The sequence below is a fragment of the Crocodylus siamensis genome, chromosome 10 (genome assembly GCF_052110815.1).
Source record: "Crocodylus siamensis isolate JL-2025a chromosome 10, ASM5211081v1, whole genome shotgun sequence".
Lineage (NCBI taxonomy): Eukaryota > Metazoa > Chordata > Crocodylia > Crocodylidae > Crocodylus > Crocodylus siamensis.
The window spans coordinates 13,074,249-13,090,148 of NC_143404.1; the positions used below are offsets into that span (position 1 = coordinate 13,074,249).

General features: G+C 39.6%; 1 protein-coding gene across 2 annotated transcripts in view; it reads left to right on the forward strand.

The window, feature by feature from the left end:
- NDFIP1 (Nedd4 family interacting protein 1) overlaps window positions 1-12,225 on the forward strand; it is a 30,384-nt gene extending 18,159 nt beyond the window's left edge. For both annotated transcript variants that reach the window (XM_090064723.1, XM_090064722.1), the window contains exons 4-8: window positions 894-981; window positions 2,124-2,248; window positions 4,640-4,706; window positions 7,314-7,419; window positions 12,071-12,225. In XM_090064723.1, the coding sequence (XP_089920849.1) occupies window positions 894-981; window positions 2,124-2,248; window positions 4,640-4,706; window positions 7,314-7,417 (384 nt within the window). In that variant the 3' untranslated portion in view covers window positions 7,418-7,419; window positions 12,071-12,225. The remainder of the gene's footprint in view (window positions 1-893; window positions 982-2,123; window positions 2,249-4,639; window positions 4,707-7,313; window positions 7,420-12,070) is intronic.
- The last annotated feature ends 3,675 nt before the right edge of the window (window positions 12,226-15,900 follow it).

Here is a 15,900-nt window from a genome sequence, read left to right on the forward strand (position 1 = left end):
CTCCTCATTCCTACCATTTACTGATCTTTTTGGAGGTCAGCCCTTCTGGTCTGAGGATAATAAAACCCACTGTCTGACAGGATAGATTTCTTCTTCCTCCTTTGTTGTTGTCCCCAATGCTTCTCTACCCCAGTTAGCCTTTGTTAATAAATTACCAGCATCAGATGTCTAGTATCTGCCATTTTTTTTTTCTCTTCTTCCAGTTTTCACTGAGATTATCTAAGCCCGGGGTAGGCAACATTTTTTTGGCCGGAGTGCCGAAAAAAACACAATGTTTACCTTAGAAGGTGCTGGCGTGCCAACATGCCGGAGCCCGGAGCAGCTGCTTGCAGCCTCGTAGTTGCATCTGGCACACGGAGCCCAGTCTGCTTGCAGCAGGGCTTGCAGCCTCCCAGGGAGCAGCCTGGGCTCTGTGGCTGGCAGCAGCTGCTTAGAGCCCGGGCTGGCAGTGGTATGCTGAGCAAAATGGCCTTGTGCGCCATGCTTGGCACATGTGCCCGGGGTTGCTGACCCCTGATCTAAGCCTTGAGGGAAAATATTAGATCAGGAAGGGAGGTTTATAGTTGATATTGGAAGTGTCTTTGTTTTGGCTATCTGCAAAAGTCTCAAGCCTGACAAGTCAATATGTCATGTCCTGTATTACTTTTGGAAATTGCCTCTCCCATGTACCTGATGTCTTAAAGATGCAGAAATGTCATTGTGCCTAGGGAATTCTTAAATGGGAAGTTAGCGTTTTGTGCCCTTGCACTGTACAAGGCACATTACTGTTTGAGAACTCTATTTCATGACCATTTGCTGTGAAGCCTGTGTAAGCTCCTAAGCTCAGGCTTGTTGTGTGACGTAGATCAAATTAAACTTGACTTCCCCTCACCCCTTTCTCAATTTCATTGTAGGAGGATGACTTTGTGGCACGGGATGATTTTGATGATACTGATCAGCTGAGGATAGGAAATGATGGAATTTTCATGTTAACTTTCTTCAGTAAGTACCTGTGCAGTCTTGGCCATATTCTCAATGAAAGGTCCTGTGTAGCAAAAATATGTTAACATTTCCATTTTCATAGCTACAGGAAAAACTAGATATGCTCTTTTTCTGGGATGGGGGAAGGGATGTGAAGGATTTCTCATCCTCCCAGGAGAGAAATCAGGCACATTAAACTCTCTCCAGGTTCGTCCAGGGTTTCATTACAAATCCAAGCTTTCCTTCTTTTCTTTTTCTCTTTGAACTTGATTTTCTTTTGCTTATTAAACCTATTGATATATTGTGAGGAGCTGTTCATCTTTACGAGGTAGAGGCATATCTCTTCATTTTTCATTATCATCTTTATCATACCAGCCTTTGTCGTGTATAACCATTTTAATACAAGCTGAAAATTTTAGCTACAGAACCATAACAGTGAAAGAGGGATGCTGGCCAAGCATTTTTGCTCTGTACTGCACCATGTGGCTGCTAAATTTTGGTTTTTCTCCTCCCCTGTAAGTAGCTGTGGAAGGCATCATTCCTAACCCTATCTGATTTAATGACCAGGATTCCTCCTGCTGTTCACCCACTTATGCTGCTGAGCAAGCTATTGAAAGAGCTCCAAAGACCCTGCCTGCCTTTAACTAAAATCAATTATTTATTTATGTATTTATTGCTGAGGTTATATATGGGCTTGCCTTATTTAAAGAGATATATATATAAAATGAACCCTTGCTTTCAGTTTGAAATACTACAAATTTAGAATTTAGCCAGCAGTGGGTTAACATTAAACAAACTAGCTCCTTCTAAAATTTAAAAAATATAAAATAGCAAAACTGTCTTACTCTAGAAGGAACTTAAGCTAAGTTTAAAGGGGAAAATGGGGGACTGAGGGAAGAGAATGTATGGAGATCAGCTATTAAATCTGCGGTTAAAGATTTGTGAAGAATTCCTGATGGGGGCAGGGAGGACAGAGAGGGAGGGAGAGAGAGAGAGAGAACCAACTCTTCATTATTGTGCAACACATTGTTTGGAGAAATGCTATGCACTTGGGACTAGAGTTCAATGTTAGCAGCTTTTTAAAGGAATAAGAATTTATTTTATGGGTATTAACCTAAAATATAAAAAGACTTTGACCATGGTTTTACCTTTTGCTTTTTCAGTGGCATTCCTCTTCAACTGGATTGGCTTTTTCTTGTCTTTCTGTTTGACCACTTCAGCTGCAGGACGATATGGAGCCATTTCAGGGTTTGGTCTCTCTCTCATTAAGTGGATCCTTATTGTCAGGGTAAGTTAGACAGTGGAAAAAAATGTTCAGGCATGTACCTAAGTACTTAGTGTATTGGTACATTACTTAATAATGGCTCATCTCCATTCACAATGAGGTGGCTTATTCATTAAGGGCAAAATTTTTCCATCCTTTGTAAAGCCGGAGTGATTGGGTTTTGTGCTAGGTGTGAAGCAGGGGTTGAGGAATGATTGCATTATGTCCTAGCCCAACCCTTGGGGTGTGGGGGAGGGCATGTGTCTGTGACCACCTCTCCTTTCCCCCAGCAGCCAGTAGATTGTGTGAGCAGCAGCAGCCTCTTGCTTCCTACCTAAGGTTTGGGGGCTACTGTATGCACGATGTATCACCTTCCTCAGGGCCTCTGTCCACCTTTTTGCTTATTTGTGTTGGCCTTATCCCAAACCATAAACATCCTGCTATAGAACCAATAGGAGTCTGCCATGAGAAGGGGAGCTAGAGCTTCCCAGTGTGGCACTTGTTACAGTTCATGCTTGTGTTGTGGCACTGTCCTGTTATTCAGTCAGATACTAGGATTAACCTTGTTGGTAGATCATCCTCATTTATCACAGATATGTTACTGACAGTTCCCAACCTTGTAAACACATCCTTCTCCCATTAGAAAAAAATAGCTTGTGCAAAATATGACTACAGTAAGCAGTGTTCTAGGCATCAATAGATAGAGCCCTATTCATTTCAGGAAAATTGGAAAATCAAGAAGGCCTGACTCTCGTCAGGCCCACTGAACAACCATTTCTTGCTACAGACAGAATGAGCTCTCTGATGCCCTCTGCTGCTCTTTCCATATTTCATACACAGCAGTTTACTAGAGGAATGCATGTTTCTTTGCCCATGTAAACCAAGCTGTGAAGTGCGGTTGAAAAAAGAGACCTGGTTGTGTGGGCCAGCTGGTACTGGGGACTCAGCTGGTCCTATAACTCAACATACATAAGTAATAAAGTGTGTGACCCTCTACTTTTTTGTAGTGAGAAAATAATCTTGAAAATAACATAGCCAAGGAAGTTGCACACAGTGCTGGAATGATGTAGATGTGATGGTCCAGGAAATGTGAGAGCCAAGGATTTTGGTGTGTGATATCTTTTATTGGACCAATTGCCTTGTTGGAATAGACTTAGATAAGCTTCAGGTTCCTGAAGAAGAATGAATTGCATTTGAAAGCTTGTCTGTTAGTATCCAAACCAGGCATCTGGTCCAGTTAAAGCTTTCACACACATAAATCATTGCTTCTCACAGAAGAGAAGTATAGGCTAAAAGAAATATGTAATGCTAATCCTGTATTTTTTCTGAACGTGTAAAACCCATTTTTGCCGTGGCAAATACTTCTTGTGTGGAGCCTGTGAGATGCTGATGTGTTGGGAAAAATGGCACATAGACATGCAAAAGGAGCCTATTCTATAAAACCCAAATAAATTAAAGACTTACCAGCACATCAGTAGAAGCAAAAGGGTTCAGTGTAAGGCTGTCACTTCATCCTTAATCTGCTTGTGCTAGGAGTGAGGTATTGCCAACAGGGTATTTAATTAACTTGTGCCATTGTACAACACTTAAATTTTTCAGGCATCTTTGTAACAGTGGTCCTATATGCTATTTACTGGAATATGAAAAGGAAATGATAAGGACAGTCAGCCTTAACTGGGGATTTGATTAATACTGAGTTTATCATTTGCATGATACAAACTTCAAAAAAATGGAAAAAGATCAAATTAAATTTACTACTGACAAAATAATGAAATTTGATGCTATAATAAAGTCAGTGCCAAGGGCATGTCTTATTTAATAGGAAACAGTTTTCCCAGTTGGAGATCTTCCTGTCTGAATATTCTTTTTACTTTACTTCATGGCCTTACTTCAGCCTCATTGGTTTTGTATATTGTTTGCAAAATTTGCAGAGGCTGATAATCAGCAAAAGAGTGGAAAGCTCAGTTGTTCAGTACTGTCATCCCTTATAAGCTTGTTTTAGGATTGGTGGAGATAGGTGCCAGAGATCTGCTTGCTTCTCCATTGTCAGAGCAGTTGGTTTGGCCATGAGCGTAATAAAGGGGGAGGGGTGATTGGGGCACCAGGGCCAGATGTTGACTCTGAGGGGCGTGCAGGAGGTGCAAAAATAGAAGCAGCTATAGTGCTGCCACCCACGACATTCAGGCATCCAGTTGTACCTTTGGATGTGGCATTTGTGGGGAAGGGCTGTAAAATGAAAACGCTTCACTTCAGCTCATTCCTGGAACAGTGTTTACATCCCATTTCTGAGGCAAACCTTACAAATCCCACTTATTCTTCTCCATAAAGGCCATGATCTAGGTACCCACAGATATCAGTAGAACTAGGATTGACCCAGAAAGCATCAAGTACTTTTAATTTTTTTTCCTTTTGTAGTTCTCCACCTATTTCCCTGGTTACTTTGATGGTCAGTACTGGCTTTGGTGGGTTTTCCTTGTGCTAGGTAAGTTCTTACAATGTTCTACATTTAAGCAAAATGTGATATTACTTTCCTGGTTGTTAAATGCCTAGCGGAATGAAATCAAAAAGTTACCTTTTATAACTAATTTCATTCTGGTAGTGCAAATCTTCTAGGTTGGTGCATGTGAACATCTACATTCTTCTGCTGCCTTCAAGAAGGTAAGTATGGGAAAGAATACCTCTACAAAGTAAAAAAAGTATTAAAGATCAGCAGAACTGCCTGGAATTGATCTAACAGCTGCCAGATGTCAGTCTGTACTACAACTTACAGGAGAAACTCTTATAAGTGACTTAAAAGCAAGAAATATAGGTTATTGAACCAATCACATTTGGAGTCATAGTCTTGGGACCATCATAAGGACCTGTGGGGGAGGACCTTTTAGATGCATTAACCCTCTAAAGATGACAAACTTTGCAGCACTGAAATATCTGTCATCTGCGTATCAATCAGAAATCTATTTCAAAGTGTCCAGCTGTAACCCTTCTTTTTAAACAAGCCTCTAGAGGTGTAACACACTGAGCAGTTTTGTTCTTTAACTCTGTGGCTACTCTCTCCCTATACTTACATGATGGGATAAAATGATAATATAGGCAGTTATCAGATTTACGACACAATTGGTTCCTGAAAACAGCTTCTTAAGTCAAAGCATTGTAACTCAGAACCAATTTTCTCAGAAGAAACAATGTTATAAATGGGGGATTGGTTCCTGAACCAAGGCCCAATACTCTGTTTTCACTAAAAATACCCCAGAATTTTGTATGCGATCAATTATAGATGAGTAATAGAGCTACATTAATGTATTTATATTGTAAATAGCAATCATATTGATTTGGAAGGACTTCTTTGAGGTGACTTTGCTGGACTTTTTGAAAGGCTCTTGGTTGGACTATTTGACGGGTTCTTGGCTGGAGTCTTCTCAGGAGTCTTGGCTGCAGGTGTTTCTGGAGTCATGTCTGCTTTCTTAAAAAAGTGTCCAAGGAAGTTTGGACAGATGTTCTCCAGGGAGATGAGTGACGCAGCGAACTTGTTCGCTAGCATGGTGTTGCATTGGATTAAGTGTTGTAAAGTCAAAACTGAGGTCCTAAAATTGAAACAGGGTGTCAATTTATAAATGTTGCAAGTGCGAAATGTTGCAACTCAAAACAGTGTAAGTTGAGGACTGCCTGTTAAACTTCTACAAATGACCATCTTAGCCTCCCAGTGTCTCAAGAGACCACCCAAAGAACCCCCATATGTGTGCAGCACAATTCTGCTGCACCTTTTTGCCCAGCTATTTAGCAGCTGATTTTTCTTGGCTTTTAAAATGTTTACCCAAGACACATTTTCCTGAATTCTTGGGGTGCATGTGTTGCCATCTAGTGGAAATGTCATTTGTTGCATGCAAAGGAGGTAAAGCGATATTACTTAGAACCACGTGTTTTCATCAGATGGTCTCAAGAACTTTAGAAATATCACTAGACTAACTCTTCCTGAACAGAAGCAGAAAAAAAGTTAATTCTAATGACATGGGAAGTCATTAAAACATATAAAAAACGTAGTGGCATTTCCTGTTGAACAAATAAATAATACTGTGTAATCTTTCTTTCACATAACAGTAATCTGACTTTAAAGTAATTTGGGTACAAAACTCTATGGTTCTTTTCTGAAAGATGGATAAAGTTGAAAATTCTATGTCACCATTTTTAGCAGAAACACATAGTGCCTCTTTATTAGGAACCTAGGGGCTGGTAGGGGTTTCTCAGGCCATTGAGTGGAGTCCTTAATAAACATTTATTGTATGATTGTCTTTGTTTGCCAAGAGGCTGACAGTATGTCCACTTAGCCCCTCTCACATACCACAGCCTCAAACCACTTGATTTTAAAACTTCAAAATACTGCATTGCCATAGGAAGAAAGTAAGAAAAAACAGTGCCTTGTACAGAAACCACTGTACAGTGCCTTGTGCAAATATACTAGTACTTCTCTGTCTGTACTGAAAGTATACCCTAGAATTGGCCTTTTTGAGGGCTGTCATCTTGTGATAGTTCTTTAATTGACCTTGGTCCTTCCCTTCCTCAGTCCCCTACAATCTATGAGGCTCTGGGATCTGGCCCTGGATCCTCCTGGACATTTCTCCTTGGCAAATTGCTCAGTAGCAGGGTTTCTGATTATAATATTTTAATCCAACACCCCTATTTTCAAGGTAATTCATACAGCATAATTCTGAAGCCAAAACATAGTAGATACTTCTTATATAGCACTTTTCATTTGTAGAACTTTAAACATATATTAAAATATGAAATATGTTTCTGCTTGTTTTGTACATTTTTCAGCTGGTACCAAATATTTAGTGGCATAATTAAAAACTTTCAAAATACATAACTCAGTTTCATAAAAAATATTATTCTCCCATGGAATTATCTTTTCTAGATTGACTTGATTATAAAAAAAAATGTCCTGATCAAGAGTTAAAATTTCTTTAGCTGACTTCTGGATGCTTTGAAGTTTTTAAAATTACATTTTTCTAGCAGTATTAGTAATAATAGTTGCAGTAATTTTGGAAATTGCATAGATTTAGTTTAATTGAACAAAAACATTTTTTCCTTTTAGGCTTTCTGCTGTTTCTCAGAGGATTTATTAATTATGCAAAGGTTCGGAAGATGCCAGATACATTTTCTACTCTTCCAAGGACCAGAGTTCTCTTTATTTACTAAAGGTAAATCTTTTCCCCCCTCTTTATCAGGCACCTTCTTCAGGGAAGGTATTTTCTGCTGCGATTTCATAGAATAAGGAAGTGGGGGATAGTTTACTTTTTGTGTTTTGCATACACTACATGCTTCTAGGTCTAGCTTCCTTGTGGCAGCAGAGCAAGTATCCTATTTGACATACCATAAAAAATCAAATATCTGTTTCAGGATTTAATATAGAGAATTTTAGAGTCTTGTAAATCCAGGATTTGGAGTACTTGAGCAGATCCCATTGCTTGGTTTCCTTGTGTACCCTGAAGGATGTATCATTTAACTAGTACTTGTGTGAAACATGTGGCATATCCTTAACATCAGTTAAGGTCACAGACGTAGCCAAAGCAAAGGTATGTACCAGTGTCTTTGGCTTATGTCCCAGAAACAGTAATTTGTGTGGATTTTCTATATTGCTCAAATTTTCTGCCAAGTTTTGGGAGAAACTCGACCTACACATATTCCTTTTTCTTGGAAATTGCTCTTGCGTGCCTGTAACATATTGTAATACCCTGAGTACTTAAGGTCTTTCTTTAAGGTGCAAAATTCCCCTGCTTGTGGGTTGCACATGAACAAGCTACCTTTTTCTTGCCCTTTTTTTTGGATTTTTGTGGGACTTTAATGAAGGAAGCTTAAGTGGTTGCCTCTTTCTGGTACATTTCCTCCTCCTAATAGATAATGGTTTGAATTAACTTTCCCTCTATGAGGGGAAGGAAATATCTGTAAGCATGAGGTTTCTTTGGCGCTTGAGTGGTATGTGATAAGAGATCCTGTTTTTTTCTGATAAAAATCCAGAATTCTCTGATTTAAGAACCCCAAAATCTCTCACTCCTCACCCACAGTCCCCTGCCTCTCCCAGCCCTGCCGGTGCCTCTCACTCCTGACCCACAGCCCCCATCTTTGCAGTTCCCCCTTACTCCTGACCTGCAGCCCTGCCCCGCAGCCCTGCCAGAGGGGTTCCCCAGGGCTATGGGACAAGGCAGCTGCATCTTGCCCGCTCCCTGCTTCCTGCTCCGCAGGCACCAGCTGCAGTCAGCTAGCAGTGCCTGAGCCTGGGCTGCTGGACATGGGAGGTGGTAGCTGCTGTTGCCAGAGCAGAGGGAAGAGTGCAAACACCCAGCCTACCCCACAATCTGGCTGGAGGGAAGATGTGGGCTCCCCACCCTGCTGCCTTCCTCCTGGGAGCCTTTGCAGCTCAGCGGGTAGGACCTGGTGCACAATGGCGGAGTGGAGTGGAGTGGAGAGACTCAGTGCTGCTGCTGCCAGGACCCCATACCAGCTGAGCTGCCGTGGTGAGGCCCCCCCGCCCACCTGGCTGCAGCAGAGGTGGTGGCAGCAGCATAGAGTTGCCGGCCGGGCAGGGAGCATCTCACTTTGGCAGTGTGGCTGCCGCATAGCTTGTGGTGGTGGTGGCGACAGCACTGAACCTCCTTGCTGTGCTCTGCCCTCCCATGCAAGGTCCTGCCCACTGGGCTGCGGAGGTGGCTCATGCTTGGTGCCAATCCAGCCGGGCTGTAGCCCCACGCTTCACTGTTTGTGCAGGTTCCCCCCCCATGCCCATCCGACACATCACTAATAGAATGCCTGGATGGTTCCCGAGTCCTGGCCCTCCAACCTCCACCCATCCCATAGACTTATTTTTATCCAGCTACAGGGGCTGCTCCTGCCATTCAGCCTGGCTGTATTTCTGGACATGTGTGTGCATGTGCACACACATGCAGCACCCCCTACCTCCAGTCGTCCTCCCCTGCTCCCCCAGCCCTGAGCAGCCCCTTAAAGGCTGGAACTGTACCAGCCTGCAAGGGGAAACCCATGGTTTCCCACTTCTGTGGGGAAAATCCAGATTTTCCATGTTTTTACATGGGAAACAGAATATCCGGATCCCTGGTGATGATCCCTTTTAAAGTATTAGCACAATGCTAGATTTCCTTAGGACAGGCCTGAAGCAGTCATAGTTGAGACAGGAGCAGAAAAACAAAATTTGCAATCAGTTAGATTTAGCCCCCTCAACTAAGACTTGCTTTCCTGTCCCATTTTCCTTTTGCTAGGAATGGCGTAAATTAAGAACATTAAACATTTAATAAAGAACTTTAAAACTCTCATGGCTTTAGGGTTATATTCAAGGGGAATTTACATGACCATGGAAGAAAAGTCAGTCTGCAAAAAGCAAAAAAAAAGAATTTCTATACTGTAATTTTTCATTTGTCCTCTTCCCAGTGTAGCATTTGAAATTCACAGAGTTACAGAAGGGCTTGCTTGCCATCAGCTGAAGAGCTACATAGATGAAATGTGATCAGTAAAGACTTCTGTACTTACAGCAACTTGTGTTCCGTTCTTCTTTCTGAACAAATTAGTTGTTTCTTTCCTAAAAGTAACTCCTCATTTCTTATGGGAACTACTTGATTCCTTGATTGCACAAGATTTAAGACCTGAATCCTGAAATGAGTTTTGATTACATAGGGTTTTTTTTGGCTGCATTGATTTTTGGGTGCCCCACTAGAGACTTTTTAGAGGGCCTTGATTTTCAAAATGTGACTTCAGCACTTTCAGAAAAGTCAAGTCTTTAAAAAATGTCTCAATTTGCACAGCTAAAACCACTAGTCATTCACAAAAACTAAGGCTTTGACACTTCCTTGTGCCTTAAAGCATTCTGTCTTCAAATAGACTCATGATCTGGCCCTCAAATATTGGGTTGAGAGGCTTGTGTTAAACTTTTGTCTTTTTGGCTTACTTGTTTTGATTTTTTTAAAAAAAATTAAAAAGCACCTATGCAAAAACTCTAGGACACATGGTGTTACTTGTAGAACAGTGTAATTAACAGTAATAGTTAATTGCTCTTCACCCAGTAAAAATAACAAGAAATAATACATAGGTTACACACACCTTCATCTGATAATTTAAGCAATAGAGAAACTATTTCCATGCTTTTTCCTCTCCCCAGACCTCCTTCATTGTTCTCCAAAATGTTCTCTTAAGGATGGGCTAGAGCTGGTTTGCCCTCAGTGGTAGGAGCCAATTTGGGAGGCAGCTCTGCTGACTGCATTGTATGCTTCTGTGAATTATTATAGCATGAATGTAATCAGTTCCAGGTAGAAATGGAAACCAACTCTTTCTGCTGCATTGGAAAAAGCAAGGGATTCTTTGGCCTTCCCTGAAATACCTACCTTGATCGAGCCTCATTCCATTCTTTCTTTTCTTTTTCCCATGCTTTGCAGTGAATACCCATATGGCACTGAGCTCTCTGCGTGTACATGCACGTCTGATTGGAAAAGGTGGCTTTTTGAAACAAACGTCAGATCTTCAGTTGTCTGTGTCACTTTCTGAAATTGCTCATGTTAATTGTATATGATCTACTTTCATTTGAGTCGATTGCTGTGAGAAATACTGACCAGTGACTAAAGGAAAATGTTACTTATTAGACTTCTCTTGAAAGTCCACTTCCCACACATTATGGGAACCAGACATCCTCTGTGTTTACCTTTCCTTAATGAGCAGTTCCTTTTAAAATTATATTATTTAAACTTGATGATGGGCTCTTCTGCAAACATGTGTTTACTAATTGATATTACAAAAAGAGGGAATGAGGGGAAACTATAAAAGAAAAAACAAATTTAAAAGCTTGGCTCAAACTTACAGAACAGATGCATCAAGTATCATCATACAGAAGTTCAAGTGGACAAGTATGTGGACTTTAAAAGCTGGCATGTTCTGAGGGGTGCCTCGAGTCTAAAATGGTTGAGAACCACTGCTTAAAAAGAATAAATGAGTAGACTTATTCTTGCATAAAACCCGCTTCATTTTAGGGGAGCACTGGAAGTGTACAGCACATCTGGAAACTTGTCACTGTTATGTTGGTGATTTTTTTTGGTTTAAAAGGAGATGTGGAATAGGGGAATGCTTTATAAAAAGCCAAAAGTAGTTTGTGATTAAATTAACCTAGCTCAAAGCTTGGGCATTTGCTACTTAAATGGTTGACATTATCACTGCTGGAAATCATTCTTGTATGCAATGGCATGAAATTGGCTGAGTAAAGCAGTGTCTAAGCAGAAAGCATTAGCTATGTGGTAAGTGCACTAGTTTTATACTGTCAGGGATGTAAAACTTTCCAGCCAGTGTTACCAAGATGGAGAATTTCATAAGGTTGGCTTTTCCACGTTCCCTGCATTTGAGCTTAGAAGAGCTTTCTGTTCTGTGTTTGTGCAGTGGTATCCTGTTTTCTGACTAGGGCTTCTGGGAGCTAAGATGATAGAAGTAAGGATAGGGATGAGTATAGGGCACACCAAGCATTGTATTCAAAGTCTGTTCCATTTTTCAAGTGCAAATAGTTTAACTCGAGTTACTTGACTGGCATTATTGTGGATTTATGCCAGCATAAGTGAGAACAGACTCTGGCCCATTGCTCTATTTTTTTTTCTGTTGCTTAATGTTCCAAAGGGTATGAACGCTTTACATTTGTAAATGTGCATAAAACTACTGTGTAATTGTGCCATTGCTGTAATTGCATAACTAATGCTGAACTGCATTTCGTATGTCTTCAGACATCCTGCACCTTTTTGTGAGTTACATCCTTCTCTAATCTAAAATAGCAGTCTAACTATAGTTTCAATATTCAATATCCTTCTCTGACAGATGTTTTCTGGCAAATATCTTCCTGCATTAAGATATGAGTTCTCCCGCAAGAATAACAGGACACCTGCAGGAAGTGAATCAAGACTCTGAACACAGAAGAAAAAATAATCATCCGCTTTAAAATAAATAAATAAAAGTACTGTTGAAAAAGAAAAGCATTTCTTTCTATTTGTTTCTAGGTGTAAAATTTTAATAATTAATGCAGAATTCTGTAATCATTGAATCATTAGTGGCTAATGTTTGAAAAAGCTATTGCAATCAAGTCTGTGATGTGCTAATAAAGCCTTATAGTATTTGTAGTCATTTGAATAGCATGAACCATGCTCCTGTAGTCAGTAGGGGGCAGTCTTGGTTTATTTTGTTCTCCATCTTAAAAAATGAATTCAGAATCTGATATTTTAGTGTATAATATGTATAATGCTGACGGTTTTGAAGGGGTGTTCTCAAAAGTTTAGAAGATGGTTTTATTATGACTGCATTTCTGCACATAATATCTATCTGCTGTTTAAATTGAAAATAACCTGTTCTGTCTATGCCTGAAAGTAAAGGCAGCATATATAATACAGATTATTAAGGCATGATTAATATGAAAGAATATTATTTTGAAGGTGGCGGAAGTATTAATTTGGTGGGGGGCGGGGGAGTTAATACTCTTTATTTGAACCCTTGGGGTATATATTACTTTCATACTGCATACACTTGGGACTATATCAGGATTTTCACAGTGCACATGGGTAATGTAAAGCTCAAAGATAACAATGCAACTTTGTATAAAAAAAAATAAAAGACATCTGACCTTGCAAAACAAAGGTTCTCTTCTCTCTCTCCCCTCTTCTCTCTTCTATCTCAGTTGGCTTGGGACTTTTGAGATGATTCTTAACATACCTGTAATTGTTGCTTTTATAATTTGTGTTAGCAGAAACTATGATGCATTATAAGTGTAGACTTAATGTGCACTTTTGTGCTTTCAGCCAAGTGGTAATTCACCTTGGAGTTTTACTGTGATAAAAGTGTAAATACAGCAGAACATTAATAAATGTCACTTATGTAGCGAATGTTGTAGGTCAGTTTTTAATTTAGAATGTAAATTTAATCAGCATAGGGCTATTGATTATACAGGCAGCCTGTTTAATGTCTTCCAGACTGATTTGTGACTGATTTGGATATTTGAAATTTTCTGTAGAAGAAAGTTTAATGCAAATCTCATCTGTTCTTCAGTTCAAGGTGTTTTTCTCTCATTATATAACCCATTATCAAGTCCTTCAGGCAATGACCAGTTTAACCAATATTTCTGGCAGCTTAGAAACAAGTGATTGTGTGAACAATCTTAAATTGTTTGGTTAGTTTTGAATGTATAACCTCTTCATCTGTTTGCAAAATGATTTATTCATAATCTTGGTGCACAGCAGAACTTCAAAACTGTACAGGCTTGACAAATAAGCATTTGGACTGGCAAATATCTATGGAGGTTATATACAGACTTCCTTTTTAAATAGGAATAGGACTGCACAGGGAGAATTATTAGGTTTATGCTGTAAAGCAAAATCTGTAGCATTGGAGAACTCTAAATCACATTTGCCCAAACTTGGTAGATTAGCCTTATGTTTATTCTCTTGGCATTTGGACCTTATTTGGTCTTGTGCATTCAGACTACTGGAATATTTGGCATTCCTATTTCTGTTTGGTGTCTTAAAGACTTATCAGATACCCACAGTTCAATTATTATTCTCAAATAGTAATTCTGACTGCTTTTTTCAAGGAATTTCATTATGTGGTAGGCAGAGGGATGTTCTGTAAAAATGGGTGAATTGTTTGGACTTTTTTTTAAAACTAGGCAAGCCAACTTCTCCAAATTTCAAGCTCAAATGAGAAACAGTTTAGCTTTCATGAGAGTTAAACCATTTCATACCACATAGAATCAGGTGATAATTTTCATTCACCAAATGCCTTTTGTTTTCCTAACCTACAATTTGCCAACCAGGACTCTCCTAATACTCTAAAGACCTGGACAGGTTCAAACAGCAGGCAGATTTTGTGGGAACTGGACTAAGCTTTACTGGTACAAGAAATCTATGCCAGTGTAATTGCCTGTACTAAAGGCTATATAAGGAATGATATTTCTTTAAAAATTTGCACCCCCCCCCCCCCTTTGAAAACATTATACTAGAACAAAAATTGCAGTCTTGATCAGAAATATGAAACATCTTTCTCCCTCTTACAAAGATGCATTGAAAAAGAGGATGTTGTAGGAAGCTGTGTTTACAATTGTCACCTGGCATAGAGTTGCGGTTTTTTCCAGAAAGGTGTCACATCCTCTCTTCCTGTGGTCATTTCCTGAGCTGTTTGAAAGAATCGTATCAGTGAGGTTCTGACAATGGTATTTGATCCGCCTGTTGAAGCTGAGTTCCTTTAATTTGCAGAGAGCTGCTACCATTCTTAAAATGTCAGTTTGAAGTCACAGTACAATTTAAATGACTCTGTAGTCATTGTAAAAGTGTATTTTTAATATCTCAGACTCTCTCTATGAAGACATCCATTTTGCTGTTTCCAGGAGAGGGATTAATATACATAAAGTTTTAGTATATTTTTCCCAAATGCAACTACTTTAGTCTTATTTTACCAATTTTAGAAGAGACTTTAAAATGCCTTAGACATGACCTTTTTTTTCCCCCTAGTCTTGGTGATGCTGGTAGGGATGGTCCTATAATTGAGATTGTGAATTTCAGTGATTGTAGGAATTAGGCCTTATTTTGTAAATCTTTTTAATTAGTCCTTCCATTAAAATGGATTCCAATGGCATCCAGCTTTTAGAAACCTATTGAAGTGTCCAGAGTAAGAGTGTGAGTTTACTTGCACAAATGGCGGGTTAAATCTTGTGATTTCCAATAGGAGATTTCTCCTTATATCCAGTTTTTAATGTAATCTCAAAGGGTGAAACTGTGGGCAACCTTTAATTGGAGCTGTTGAAGGTTGCTTGAAAAAAATGTACATAATCTCTGTCTCAGTAGGAACTTCTTCAGCTTTGTATCTAGCGCCTAAAATACTTTTTTTTTTGTCTTCCATGATATTTTAATTGCAAAGTTCTTGAAATAAAACCAATGTGTATCATTTAGTACTGATGGACCTCAGCCACAAAACACCACTCCAGACTTCGCGAGTCTGAGGGTGTTGGTGTTTGGGCCAATCTCTACTGTTTAGTCTCTCAAGAGGTCTAATTTATTTCCTTGGCCCAGTCTGTTCCATTCAGGAACCAAACTGTTCTGCTTGAAGGTGAAACTAGGATTTTTATTTTGGAGATTTCCGGGCCTTTCCTTATGGTTGTTGGTGCTTTGCATTTATCTAACAGTTCATTGTAGGATTAAAATGACCAAGTGTTGCCCATGCCACGTTGCAGGTTAAGAAACAAGAGACTAACATGTTTAAGGTTGCACAGTGAGTTTTTGGCAGAGATGGGATTAGATTCAGGATTTCCTGGCTCAGTTCTCTGCTCTGACCAAAAGATTATTTCACTGCACATCTTTAATAAGGTAATAGGTTTAATATTTCCATCATGAGCCTTTATACAAAAAGACCAGGCAATGCTGAAGAAAAGTAATTCCTGTTTGGTCCAAATATTAGAAATGTTTGTATGATTCACTGTTTTCTTTGCAACCATTTACAAGCTGTGCTTGGAGTTTTCTTTTTCCAGCTATTTTAGAAAATTGTTCCTTGATGTCTTATTTCCGGTTCCCAAGAGGAAAGGAAAAGCAGGGGATGAGGGGTGAGAGAGAGAACACCATGTGTTGGAGGAAATTAAATCTGTCTACAAAGAATGGAGGACTGTCATGGGG